Raw genomic sequence first — 13,401 nt, forward strand, 5'->3', positions numbered from 1 at the left:
ATCTCTGACTGCATGCATATTTTCAACAAATTGTATAAAAATATTGATTCACATCAGGATTCTTACACTATATGAAACCTATTTTGAACCAGGGAACAGTTTTGCTGAATTTTTGTGTAGCTTCAATATAGCCAGGCCATGGCAATAGTAAAAAGAAAGAAAGAGAGAAAGAGAGAAAGAAAGAAAGAAAGAAAGAAAGAAAGAAAGAAAGAAAGAAAGAAAGAAAGAAAGAAAGAAAGAAGGGAGGGAGGGAGGGAGGGAGGGAGGGAGGAAGGAAGGAAGGAAGGAAGGAAGGAAGGAAGGAAGAGAGAAAAAGAAAAAAAGAAAGAAAGAAAGAAAGAAAGAAAGAAAGAAAGAAAGAAAGAAAGAAAAAAAGAAAGAAAGAAAAAGAAAGAAAGAAAGAAGGGAGAGAGGGAGGAAGGAAGGAAGGAAGGAAGGAAGGAAGGAAGGAAGGAAGGAAGGAAGGAAGGAAGGAAAAGAAGGAAAGGAAAGAGAAAGTTGTGACACAAAATTACAGAAGAACTCATTTTTAAACTTTTCCCACTTGTGATCTCTTTTCACAAGAGAAATTTTTACGTGATCCCCATCTTGAATCTGAGCCAAGGTGTTTCTAATAGCATTTGTGCATAATGCAGTGCAAAGTGCACATGTATATTCAGAATCAAGGCTGCAGTGAAGTTACATGATATAATATAGGCAAGTGCTGCCATAAACACCTCGGATTCATTACACATTTGATTATGAATTAAGTTTTGGTCATGCTGTCAGAAACCTTTTATTCTCACCAAATATTTCCAGACCACTTCAATTAGAAACTCACAGTTTGAGAAGCTTTGCTATTCACACTGCATTATCCTATTTGTATCTCAAATAATATTTTTTGTAGAGACATTATGCAAATAGGATACCTTGAATTACAGGGCTTTCTTTTGGTTTGAGAATGTCTCACCTTTAGGTTGTAGGAGGAAGTTGGAGTTGGGAATCAGGAGCTCTAGATTTGAATGCCAATTCTGCTAGTGTTTTCACCTTTCTCTCATTAATTTTCTCATGTGTAATATAATGGGCGTTGGTAGAAGACCTGGATTAGTTAACTTCCTAGGTCCTTTCTGGTTCTGCCAATTTCTGAATCTATACAATATGCTACCTCTCTGAAACCAGCTGCCATGCCATCTCAGGACTCAGGTGATTAATCTAAACTTCACTCAATACTACATCCCTATGCATGCAGGGATCTCTCCCACTGATTTCAGGAGCTATTACTTTCAGATCAATCATTCTTATTTAAATGGTTCCATTGACTTTAATAAACATAGTTCACCTTCCCCACACAGCCCTTCTAGCCTATAATGAGGTGTGGAAAATTTTTACCAATACAGGTCAATCAATCAATAAACAAATGTGTCCTTTGATATCCCAATGTCGTTACCTAAGAGACTACTTTCTCTCCTGCCCCTCTGACTTTCTTACAGCTTGGGGAAGATTCAGATTATGACAAATTGAATGACATGGTGAAATATTTAGATCTGGAACTCCACTTTGGGACCCAGAAACCAGCAAGTAAGTGATCCAGAATACTTGATATGGGTGAGGAGGGGGAGTGCCTGGAAAGGGGAAAACATATTCCTTCTTGCCACATTGGCTGGGAATGGACTCACTCAGTTGACTAAACAGCTTAGAATCCTTTTAGCAATTCAAATCAATCTGACTTGGGGAAAGGTGGTCCTGAGTGGAGAATAAAATGCTATTCAAGTGTTCTTTTTGTTTCTGGCACTGTTGCTACCCACATGACTTTTGGAAAATTTCTCAGCCTCTCATTTCTCTCATCTGCAAAATGGGAATAGCAATACTTACATATACTACCTTTTTCACAGAGTTGTAATTCATAAACTGCAAAAGTATTATAGAAATGTGAAATATTGTCATTATTCACTCTTGTATTAATAATCATACTGGCATTATATCATTTTTGGCCATCTGTGTCATTAATCATATATAAACAGACTGGGAGAGCCCAAGGTCAGCTAATTTTATGCATAAGTATGCATATATAAGGAGATTGGGATCAATAGCCTAGGAAGATGCTGATAACTACAACAAATGGATAGACAGACATAAAAGGCCTTATCCCAAACTTATCATCATTAGTAGTGGCCAGACTGGTGTCATCATCATCTCTGGGATGTATCTAGAGCAATTTTAGCCTCTTTTGTGATGATTGGGGTTGGGGCAGATGGTACATTTATGGATTGGTAGAATGAAAGACCAGCATAGTTCTCTGATCATATATGACACTGATTCTCACTGCTTAAAGGACAGATAGCGCATATGTATATATATATATATTACACTTTTAAGAGCAATTAGGATCTTGTGTCTAGCCTCAGAACTTACTAGTTGTATGACCCTGGCAAATCATTTAAACCCCGTTTCCTTATCTGTAAAATGAGTGGGAGAAGGAAATGATAGAACTCCAGTATTTTTGCCAAGAAAACCCCAAATGGGGTCACAAAGTATTGGATACAACTGAAAAACAAGTGAACAGCAATAAGAATCTCATGTCTAAGTTTGATATGGCCTATAACATCCCACTATGGGACTCAATAAGAGGGTAAAATGATCGTGTGGTGCTTTTTTTTTTTTTTTTTCCAGTCTTACCGGTGGATTAAGCAGCTGGCATTTAGTTATAGAAACTGCCTAGACCATGGATTTGTATTTAACTAATGCTTGTAATGATTGATTTCCATGGTCCAAAAAGGCCCTACCTGTTTGAAAATGTCTTTTCCAGAACCTAGTTCCATAAGATCTAAAGTTCTGAATAGAAAGAAACTTTCAGTTTAAAGCAACTGTATCTCTGAAGGATGCTGTGTGAATGTATGTTAACATTCTCATATTAGCACCAGTAACACAGCTTAACTGATTAGCTTTCCATCATCTTGAGGAACAGGCTCAAGGATAAAAGAGTGTGTACTATTGGATCAGTTCATCTTGAAAAGGGAAGGGAGAAGTGTAGCTCGGGCCTACTGACTTTGAACAAATCACTGGCAAGATAACATTGTTGGACTAGGACATGTTTAAGAACCTTAATATTTGACCATTTTGCTGAGAGAAATTTCCTTCTTCATTGGGCCTTCATTTAAAGAAACCTTCCCTAGAGTATATCATCTTAGACTCTGACTAGTAAGAAACCCTAGAAGTTTTCTGGTTCAGTCTTCCATACTTGGAGGCATCTTCTCTGTAACAGACACAACAGGTAGCCACCTAGCCTCTATGTGAATACTACTTGATGGGGTGTTCACTACCTACAGAGACAGCCCATTCCATTGTTAGATTATTGTGATTTTTAGAAAATTCTTTGTAACATTGATCCATAGGAAGACACTGTCTTCCTATAACTTAGTACTGTCCTTTGGGGCTAGACCAAATATATCTAATCCCTTTTAAAACAATAATCCTTCAAATATGAAAAATCCATTTCCTCTAGGCTAAATATCCACATTTTCTTCAATCATTTTTCACATCACATTGTCTTCAGACTCCTCATAATACTGGTCATCTATCTCAAATGATTTCATTTAATACCTATCCTTCCAAAAATATGGTTCCCAGAACTGAACACAATTATTTCAGATATGATTTGATGAGAGCCCAATACAATGAGATTATCACCTCAATTGATCTGGGTACTAAACTTTTATTTGAATAGCCTAAGATCCCATTAGTTTTTTTGGTTGGGTGTTTTAATTTTATTTTGTTTTGTTTTTTGGCTGCCACATCACATTGTTGGCTCATATCAAACTTGCAGTCAACTAAAACCTTCATGGCTATTGCATGAACTACTGTCTTCTTATTTCTCCTCCCATTACATACCTGTCAGGTTGATTTTTTTTTCTTATCTAAGATACAGAGGTTTGCATTTCTCTCTGCCAGGTTTCATCTTGTTGGTTTTGGTCCAGCATTCCAACTTGATAAAATCGTTTTAAACTTTGATTTTGTCACTCATCATAACAGGCAAAGTTCCCAGATTGTAAGCCTATCAACCATCATCCCACTCTATAATGGAACTTCAGGGATCTGATGACATGCTGTTACCACTTTAAATACTACTCCTCTGAGAGGAAATGAAGGAATGAAGGAATGAGGAAGTGTGACTATTACAATGCTGGTTTAGGTTTTGCTAGTTCACCTCTCACGGCTATTTATTTTAGTTTGATGTGTTTAGGGCAGGCTGCTCCTAGGTTATCAGTGGTGCTTTGGGTATCCTTTCATGGTCTGAATGGCCACATTATTAGGTGTAAAGAGGAAGAAACTAACACTTTCTGCTAAAATATCTGCTCTTTGTAAAAAAATAAATAAAAGCCTTTATTAAACCCCTTAACATTCATTGTGAGGAATCTTAAATAAGTAGTCCCTAAATATAAATATCCAAACATTTGAAAAGTTGGGTCAGATCTAAACGTTAACCGTTGATGACTTCCTGCTGTTTCTTGAGTCATCCCCTTGCCACCCCTGAAGCTAGCACTGCCCATACCACTTGTAGAGCCTCAGGTCCCTTTCCCAGTTCCAGGTTCTACTCTTCTGCCTTTGCCTCCATTGAAGTTGTTGCAATCACCATGGAATGGGTTAAAAAAAAAAAGTCCTCTCTCCCTCCAATAGGCCAGGTTAAGGTGTGAAGAGTTAAGACTCATTACCAGAGTTTTGTGAAGGTGAAAGAATAGAGATTAATATATATTCCTGGTCTCCTGAGTTTGAATTTGAAATCTGTATTCCATGGAATGGTATTATAAATCCTACAAGATTCAGAAGTACAACTGCATTATAGTCAAAGTAAGGATTTGTGGGCAGACCAAAACCCCTCACCATAATATGTGTGTGTATATATATACATTGGTATAAAACATATGTTTTCTATAGGAAAATTCATTTTAAATTCCAGAAAATTGACTTAGAAACAAACTTTCAGACTATAATCATGGTGGGTTGGGCTTATCTTAAAAAATTCATTTTTAGAGCAAGTTTAAAAATTAAATACCTACATACCAGTACTATGAGCTCATTGAGACCTGAGAGTAGTTTTTGTCTTTTTTTTAATCACTACCACTTAGCACACTGCCTGACAACTAGACAACTAGTAAGTACTTATTGACATGATTTGATTTGACATTCTTTTCAAAACTTTTATGTCCTAATGAGATATCTCCTTGCCTTCAGGCTAATTTGTCAAAATGTCTTCAGGCTACTTCCCCAGTCATTAGGGCTTTCTTCTGCTAGAATCACCAACATCCATTTCTTTAGCTTAAAAAGATAGAAATTATGAAAGCATGCCCCCCAGTTTCCAAATTAACTTCTAGATCTGCTCTTTCCTCTGCCTGCCTTTTACTTTATTACATTTATATATGGAAACAGCATGAAAAAGATATTCTGAGCATCTAGGTGTGCTTGCACACGAGCAATTACAGAATTCTGATCTTTAGACAGAAAGATTTCAGCCATCTAAACCTTTTTTGTGGATAGGAGTCAAAAGTTCCCACTTCCCTAACTCTGTAATCCCTACGGTTCCCTTATCAAAGCTCTAATAAAGGGTCAGACACGGGCTTACTTCGGATATACCTATTTTATGAAAGGGCTTTTTAACATAAAACACCACAAACAGAAAACTTGACAAGGCCTTAAGCATAGTTTTCTTTTCTTTTTTTTTTTTAGATGTTAAATATATTAAAATATAACTTAGATACACAATAAGTATACATGACCAAAACATTATTTTGCTGTACAAAAAGAATCAGACTCTGAATTATTGTACAATTAGCTTGTGAAGGAAATCAAAAATGCATGTGTGCATAAATATAGGGATTGGGAATTCAATGTAATGGTTTTTAGTCATCTCCCAGAGTTCTTTTTCTGGGTATAGCTAGTTCAGTTCATTACTGCTCCATTAGAAATGATTTGGTTGATCTCGTTGCTGAGGATGGCCTGATCCATCAGAACTGGTCATCATCTAGTATTGTTGTTGAAGTATATAATGATCTCCTGGTCCTGCTCATTTCACTCAGCATCAGTTCGTGTAAGTCTCTCCAGGCCTTTCTGAAATCATCCTGTTGGTCACTTCTTACAGAACAGTAATATTCCATAATTTTCATATACCACAATTTATTCAGCCATTCTCCAACTGATGGACATCCATTCAGTTTCCAGTTTCTAGCCACTACAAAAAGGGCTGCCACAAACATTCGTGCACATACAGGTCCCTTTCCCTTCTTTATAATCTCTTTGGGATATAATCCCAGTAGTAACACTGCTGGATCAAAGGGTATGCACAGTTTGATAACTTTTTGAGCATAGTTCCAAACTACTCTCCAAAATGGTTGGATTCGTTCACAACTCCACCAACAATGAATCAATGTCCCAGTTTTCCCACATCCCCTCCAACAATCATCATTATTTTTTCCTGTCATCTTAGCCAATCTGACAGGTGTGTAGTGGTATCTTAGAGTTGTCTTAATTTGCATTTCTCTGATTAATAATGACTTGGAGCATCTTTTCATATGACTAGAAATAGTTTCAATTTCTTCATCTGAGAATTGTCTGTTCATATCCTTTGACCATTTTTCAATTGGAGAATGGCTTGATTTTTTATAAATTAGAGTTAATTCTCTATATATTTTGGAAATGAGGCCTTTATCAGAACCTTTGACTGTAAAAATATTTTCCCAGTTTATTGCTTCCCTTCTAATCTTGTCTGCATTAGTTTTGTTTGTACAAAAACTTTTCAGTTTGGTATAATCGAAATTTTCTATTTTGTGATCAGTAATGATCTCTAGTTCTGCTTTGGTCATAAAGACCTTCCCCTTCCACAGGTCTGAGAGGTAAACTATCCTATGTTCCTCTAATTTATTAATAATTTCATTCTTTATGCCTAGGTCATGAACCCATTTTGACCTTATCTTGGTGTACGGCGTTAAGTATGGATCAATGCCTAGTTTCTGCCATATTAGTTTCCAATTTTCCCAGCAATTTTTATCAAACAGTAAGTTCTTATCCCAAAAGCTGGGATCTTTGGGTTTGTCAAAGACTAGGTTGCTATATTTGTTGACTGTTTTATCCCTTGAACCTAATCTATTCCACTGATCAACTAATCTATTCCTTAGCCAATACCAAATAGTTTTGGTAACTGCTGCTCTATAATATAATTTTAGATCTGGTACAGCTAAGCCACCATCATTTGATTTTTTTTTCTAATTCCCTTGAAATTCTTGACCTTTTGTTTTTCCATATGAACTTTGTTGTTATTTTTTCTAGGTCATTAAAATAGTTTTTTGGGAGTCTGATTGGTATAGCGCTAAATAACTTAAGCATAGTTTTCAATTGGGCTCAACAGAAAGGGTGGTTGGGGAGAGAAGAGAAAAAGCTAACCTCCAGGCCTGACTGCTATTAACTTGACCTGCAATTCATAATTAATAACAATCCACAGTTACTTGGGATCCAATTCTAACATGCTACTAATGACTGTAGAAGAAAGAATTAAATTCATATGGGATTTATTAAAGAATACCTAAAATCCAGTAGAAATCACTCACTATCCAATTTTAATTATCCCAGAAGTCCCATTTAGGATGGTTTCAGTTTCCCTCACTGTGAGGCCTTTCCTGAGCATCACTCTGAGAATCATTTTCATCACTTTGAACTCCATAGACATCAAGTATGTATAAGACATGCAGGATAGATTCTTGTTATTTCTTTCTTTATAAGATAAATTCTTATTTCTAGAATCCATGTACAATCCATGTAGAAATATCCACATGGATATACAGGTTACTTGTTATATTAGAGATTGATCTGCCTCCAGGGACTTTGATTCTTGAGTTAATAGCTCCACCCTGTGCCACTTACCACCTTATCTTACAGGTAGTCCCAGGCTCTGTTGGAATACACCCAGTGATTCGAAGTTCACTTCCTAAAGACTGCCTATTCTATTGCTATAAAGTTTTGATTATTAGAAAGTTCTTTATATGAAACCCAACTCTGCTTTCCTACAACTGTCTTTTTTTAATTTTAAAATTTGGTATTTTATTTTTTCCAGTTACATGTAAAAACAATTTTTTACATTCATTTTTTTAATACTTTAAGTTCCAGATTTTCTCCTTTCCTTCCTCTCCACCCTACCATTGAGAATGCATAGTCATGCAAAAGATATCCATAATAGTCATGTTGTGAAAGAAAACATAGACCAAAAAAAACAAAAACAAAAAACCCTCAAAAAGAATGAAGTAAAAGGAAAAAGTATGCTTTAATCTGCATTCAAATGCCATCAGTTCTTTCTCTGAGTATGAATTGCATTTTTTCATTATAATTTCTTTTTTTTTTAATTATTTTTTTATTATAACTTTTTATTGACAGAACCCATGCCAGGGTAATTTTTTACAACATTTTCCCTTGCACTCACTTCTGTTTCGATTTTACCCCTCCCTCCTTCCACCCCTCCCTTACATGGCAAGCAGTCCTATACATCATAATTTCTTCAAAGTTGTCTTGGATCATTTTATTGCTGAGAATAACCAAATCATTCACAGCTAATCATCTTACAGTATTGCTGTCACTTTGTACACAGTACATTTCAGTTTGCATCAGCTCATGGAAGTCTTTCCAAGTTTTTCTGAGAGCATCCTCCTCATCATTTCTAACAGCACAATAGTATTCCATAAAAATCATATACCACAATTTATTCAGTCATTCCTCAATTGATGATCATCTCCTCAATTCCCAATTCTTTACCCCCAGAAAAGAAATATAAATATTTTTGTACATATATATCCTTTTCCTTTTCAAAAAAATTTCTTTTGATATTGCTAGGTCAAAGGGTATACAGGGTTTGTAGCCCTTTGGGCATATTTCCAAATTGCTCTACCGAATGGATGAAATCAGGTCAGAGCTCTACCAACAGGGCACTAATGTCTAATTTTTTCCACATTCCCTGCAACATGTGTATTTTTCTTTTCTGTCCTATTAGCCAATCTAATATGTATGTGGTAGTACTAATTGTTTTTGCATTTCTCTAGTCAATAGTAAATTGGAGCATTTTTTCATATGGCTATAAATAGATAAGATTACTTCATCTGAAAACTATTAGTAAGTTTTGATCATTTGTCAATTAAGGAATGACTCTTATTTTTATTAATTTGACTCAGTTCTTTATATGTTTGAAAAATTAGGCCTTTTTCAGAGAAATTTGCTTTAAATTTTTTTCTACAATTACTCCTCCTAACATATTTATTTTCCCCATTTATTCTATTCTCTCTCTCCTTTCACCCTGTCCATCTTCAAAAGTGTTTTGCTTCTAACTATCCCCTCCTCCAAGCTGCCCTCCTTTCTATCCTCATCCCAATTTTTAAAATTAATTTTTTTCAAAGAGATATGTTTACTTTTCTCCTGGCCTGTGTTCTGATCTGTGAATGACTACATTCACTCTTTTCTGTCCTGAAACTGTGAGGAGGGTCCCTGATCTACTGTGATTGAAGCTCTGGCGTGCTAGCACTCATTCTCACCCTAGGACTGCTACCCAGAATTGCAACCAAGATCTAAGTATGGCTAAAACAACAGCTGCTAGCTAAGAGACCCTTGTAATGTCTTTCTGACCCCCTTGCCATCTGTGAACTAAGGATTCTGGAAGCATCATTGCAGCTGCTGATTCATTGGCTCCCAAGACCCACCCCTGGTTTTCTGGGGCAAGGGCTATACTGGCATAGTTATACTGGAGTATATTCCACTCTCACCAAGTAGGACAGACCTTTCCTGATGACCTTCCAAGTTGTCCTGGGCTGGAAAATTGTTTTACCCTGTCTTTTTGTGGATTTTACTGTTCTAGAATTTGTTTAAAGTCATTCATTATTTAAAGGAATTTGAAAAGGTTTGGGAGAAAGTTTGAGTGAATTCCTCCCTTTACTCTGCCATCTTGGTTCCTCCCCCCCAACTTCTTTTTATTGGTTTTACATGCATTTATAATCTATCGCCTCCCCCAAAAGAACAACAACCAAAAAAGTAAAAATAAAACCTTTACTATAAACATGCATAATCTAGCAAACACATTCCCACAATGGCCATGCTGGAAAATGTTTCTCTCTGCATTTTAAGTTGATTACCTCTGTGGCAGGAGTTAAGTTGTGGGCTTCATCTTCAGTCTTTTGGACATATGGTTTCAGAGGTCCTCAAACTTTTTAAACAGGGAACCAGTTCACTGTCCCTCAGATTGTTGGAGGGCCGGACTATAGTAAAAACAAAAAACTTTGTTTTGTGGGCCTTTAAATAAAGAAACTTCATAGCCCTGGGTGAGGGGGATAAACGTCCTTAGCTGCCAAATCTGGCCCGTGGCTGGAGTTTGAGGATCCCTGGTATCATATTAATCAAAATTCTATAAGCTATTAAAATTATTTTTCTCTGTAATGTTGTCATTATATATTAATCTCCCTTCTAGTTCTGCTTACTTTGCTTGATATTTATTCAAAAAGTTCTTCATAGTTTCCTATAAAACTAGCAATTTTGTGATTTCTTAACATTTCATTACATTCATATACCATAGGGTTTTTTTAGCTATTTCCTAATAAAAGACCACCATCTTAGTTTCCAATTTGGGGCTATTACAAGACCCTATATAAATATTTTTGTACATCTATAGATTTTTTCCTCTTTCTTTGATCTCTTTGGGATAAAGTAGTATCTACTTGTGATATAATTGAATAAGAGGGTAAACACAGTTTGGGGCATAGTTCCAAATTGTTTTCCAGAATGACTGAGATTAATTCACAACTCTATAAACAGTGAACTAGTGTGTCTGTTTTATTATAAACCCTTAAAATGTGTCATTTTCCTTTTTTGTTATTTTTGCCAGCCTGATGGGTGTGAGTTGGAACCTTGAAGTTACTTTAATTTGCTTTTCTCTAATAATTAGTGATTTATGACATTTTTTTGTGATTGTTGATAACTTGGATTACTTCCTTTGAAAATTGTCCCTTCATATCCTTTGACCATTTACCTATTGGAGAATGGTCCTTATTCTTATAAAATTTGAATAAATTTCTTCTGTATTTTGATATGAGACTTTTATCAGAGAGATGTTGCAAATCTTTCCCCTTAATTACCTTTACCTTCTAATTTTAACTGCATTAGATTCATTTGTGCAAAACCACTTGGATTTTACATAATAAAAATTGTTCGATTTTATTTTGTATGATCCTATCTATTACTTTTTCAGTCATTAACTCTTTCCCTCTCCATAGATCTGAGCACTAATTTCTCCCTTGTTTCTCTGTCTGCTTTTTTATGATATATCTATTTGGGGCTTACCTTGATATATGATATGAAATGCTGGTCCAAACTTAATTTTTCCTAGCATGCAATCCAGATACCTTATAACTTTCATTGATTGGTTTAGGGCTATCTTCTGTGACTAGCACAAAACAAATCTAGTACTTTCCATATTGATAGGTATTCAGATAATTGAAGATTTACCATGTTTTTTGCATTCAGCAAGTCCAGTGACTCCTGAACCAATGAATAAAAATTGGCCCCTTTCCAAGTTTATTCTGAACAAGACGAGTGCACAAAACAATTTTTGCTGTTACTAATTAACAGGATGAACTTTACCTAACAAAGTGAAGCAATCTATATTTTAGCAGTCATTATCTGGCAGACCACTTCAAACTTTGGCATAGATGCCATTAAATCTGCCCCCATCTTATTTATATGATTTGTTTTTTCCTGAGATGAGGAAGTCTCTAAGGTAGAGTAAGTAGGAGTGGTAACTGTCTATGTTCTGTCAGAAGGTGATGAGACTTTAGGTATTATAGAAAATTGGTTCCGTGAAAATAGAAACCTAAGCATAAAATCAAAGCTTAAATTTAGAATATGTGTCTACCACATAGAATATAATAGTCAGTTACAAGATTGGGGGTGATGAGACATAGATGTGTTCAATCAGCCAACAAACAAGCATTTGCTAAGTACTTAATACATGCCAGATACTGTGCTGAACTCTGAGAATGTGAAGAAAGGCAAACGCAATCTCTATTCTCAAGGAATTCATACTCTAATAGGAGAGACAACACCTAAAGAACTACATACAATATGATATATACAAGTAGGTGGAAAGTAGTCTTAGCGGGAAGTTACTGGCCCTAAAGGGACCTAGTAAAGGCTTCTGGAAGAAGATGGGATTTTAAGTGAGATTTAAAGGAAGCCAGGAGGCAGAGATGAGGAAGAGTTCCAGGCATGAGGGACAGCCGATAGAATGTCTGGAATGAGGAGATTCTGTTTTTCCTTGTGAAGAACACTAAAGAGGCTTGTGTCACTGGATCAAAGAACAGGTGAAAGGACATCAGGTGAAAAAAGACTAGAAAGGTAAGGGACCAGGTGATAAAGGACTTAATAGTTCAACAGGGAATTTTATATTAAGGAGCCATTGGAGTTTATTGAGCGGAGGGGTGACATGGTCAAATCTGGGCTTTAGGATTTGATACCTAAAGGGAGAATAATCTGGAGTTTTGAGAGCCTTGAAGCAAGGAGATGGACCAGCAGTGACAGAGGCTTGCACTAAAGTGGTAGCAGTGTTAGAGAGAAGTGGGCATTGTGAATATCAGTTATGAATTGACAGGACTTGATAAAAGATTGTATTTGGGGGCTGAGAATGAAAAATCAAAGGTGATATATCTAGGTTCTGAGCCTCCATGACTGGAAGAATGATAATAATAGAGAAATTTAAAAGAGAAAAGGTTCAAAGCAGCACCTTCCCTTCAGCTTTTCTACAGTTCTTAGATGACCAGAACTTTTGGCGTCCTCAAGAAAGGAGCTTTGGTTCCTCCCACACCTCTAGATTCTAGCCTTCACTTTTACAGTGAGCTGAAGATCCCCACTCACCTCCCAATAATAGCAATAACCATCCCTTATCTCTATGTAACCCTTCATTCTTTTGTTTATGAAAAAAAAAAAGCACTTTCCTTTTATATCCATAGATATAAAAGGTTCATCCTTGGAGAAGGGAGCTGGATTGTTTTTTACCTGCTAGGGAATTGTATGGATACTTAATTTCTCCCTGGAATGTTTGATGTTATACATTATCAGTCTTATTCTATGTAAAAATAGAGATAGAGTAGGAGACACCTCAGAGCTATCCTTCTCAAACAGTACTTAACCTAACCTCATCTGGCAATGGGATTCATCAGTTCTGATTACCCTTCAAAGAATGACTGGTTCAGGCCAGCTCCCTGGCTATCACTTCTTGCTCACACACCAGCCTAGATTGGCAGATCCCCTTCCAAAGTTCTCTGTCATCCTGGAAACATGCAGGTACAGAACATGCAGGTGCATCATATTGGATTATTGTTCATAAATGGATAATCTCTGAAATAAATCAAT

At 36.1% G+C, this 13,401-nt stretch overlaps 1 protein-coding gene across 5 annotated transcripts in view; it reads left to right on the forward strand.

Moving 5' to 3' along the window:
* The window catches only part of GRID2IP (Grid2 interacting protein), a 115,336-nt gene that overhangs the window by 69,838 nt on the left and 32,097 nt on the right, over positions 1–13,401 (forward strand). For all 5 annotated transcript variants that reach the window (XM_031945573.1, XM_031945571.1, XM_031945569.1 and 2 more), the window contains exon 13: positions 1,470–1,557. In XM_031945573.1, the coding sequence (XP_031801433.1) occupies positions 1,470–1,557 (88 nt within the window). The remainder of the gene's footprint in view (positions 1–1,469; positions 1,558–13,401) is intronic.

Source organism: Sarcophilus harrisii, chromosome 1 (assembly GCF_902635505.1).
Source record: "Sarcophilus harrisii chromosome 1, mSarHar1.11, whole genome shotgun sequence".
NCBI lineage: Eukaryota > Metazoa > Chordata > Mammalia > Dasyuromorphia > Dasyuridae > Sarcophilus > Sarcophilus harrisii.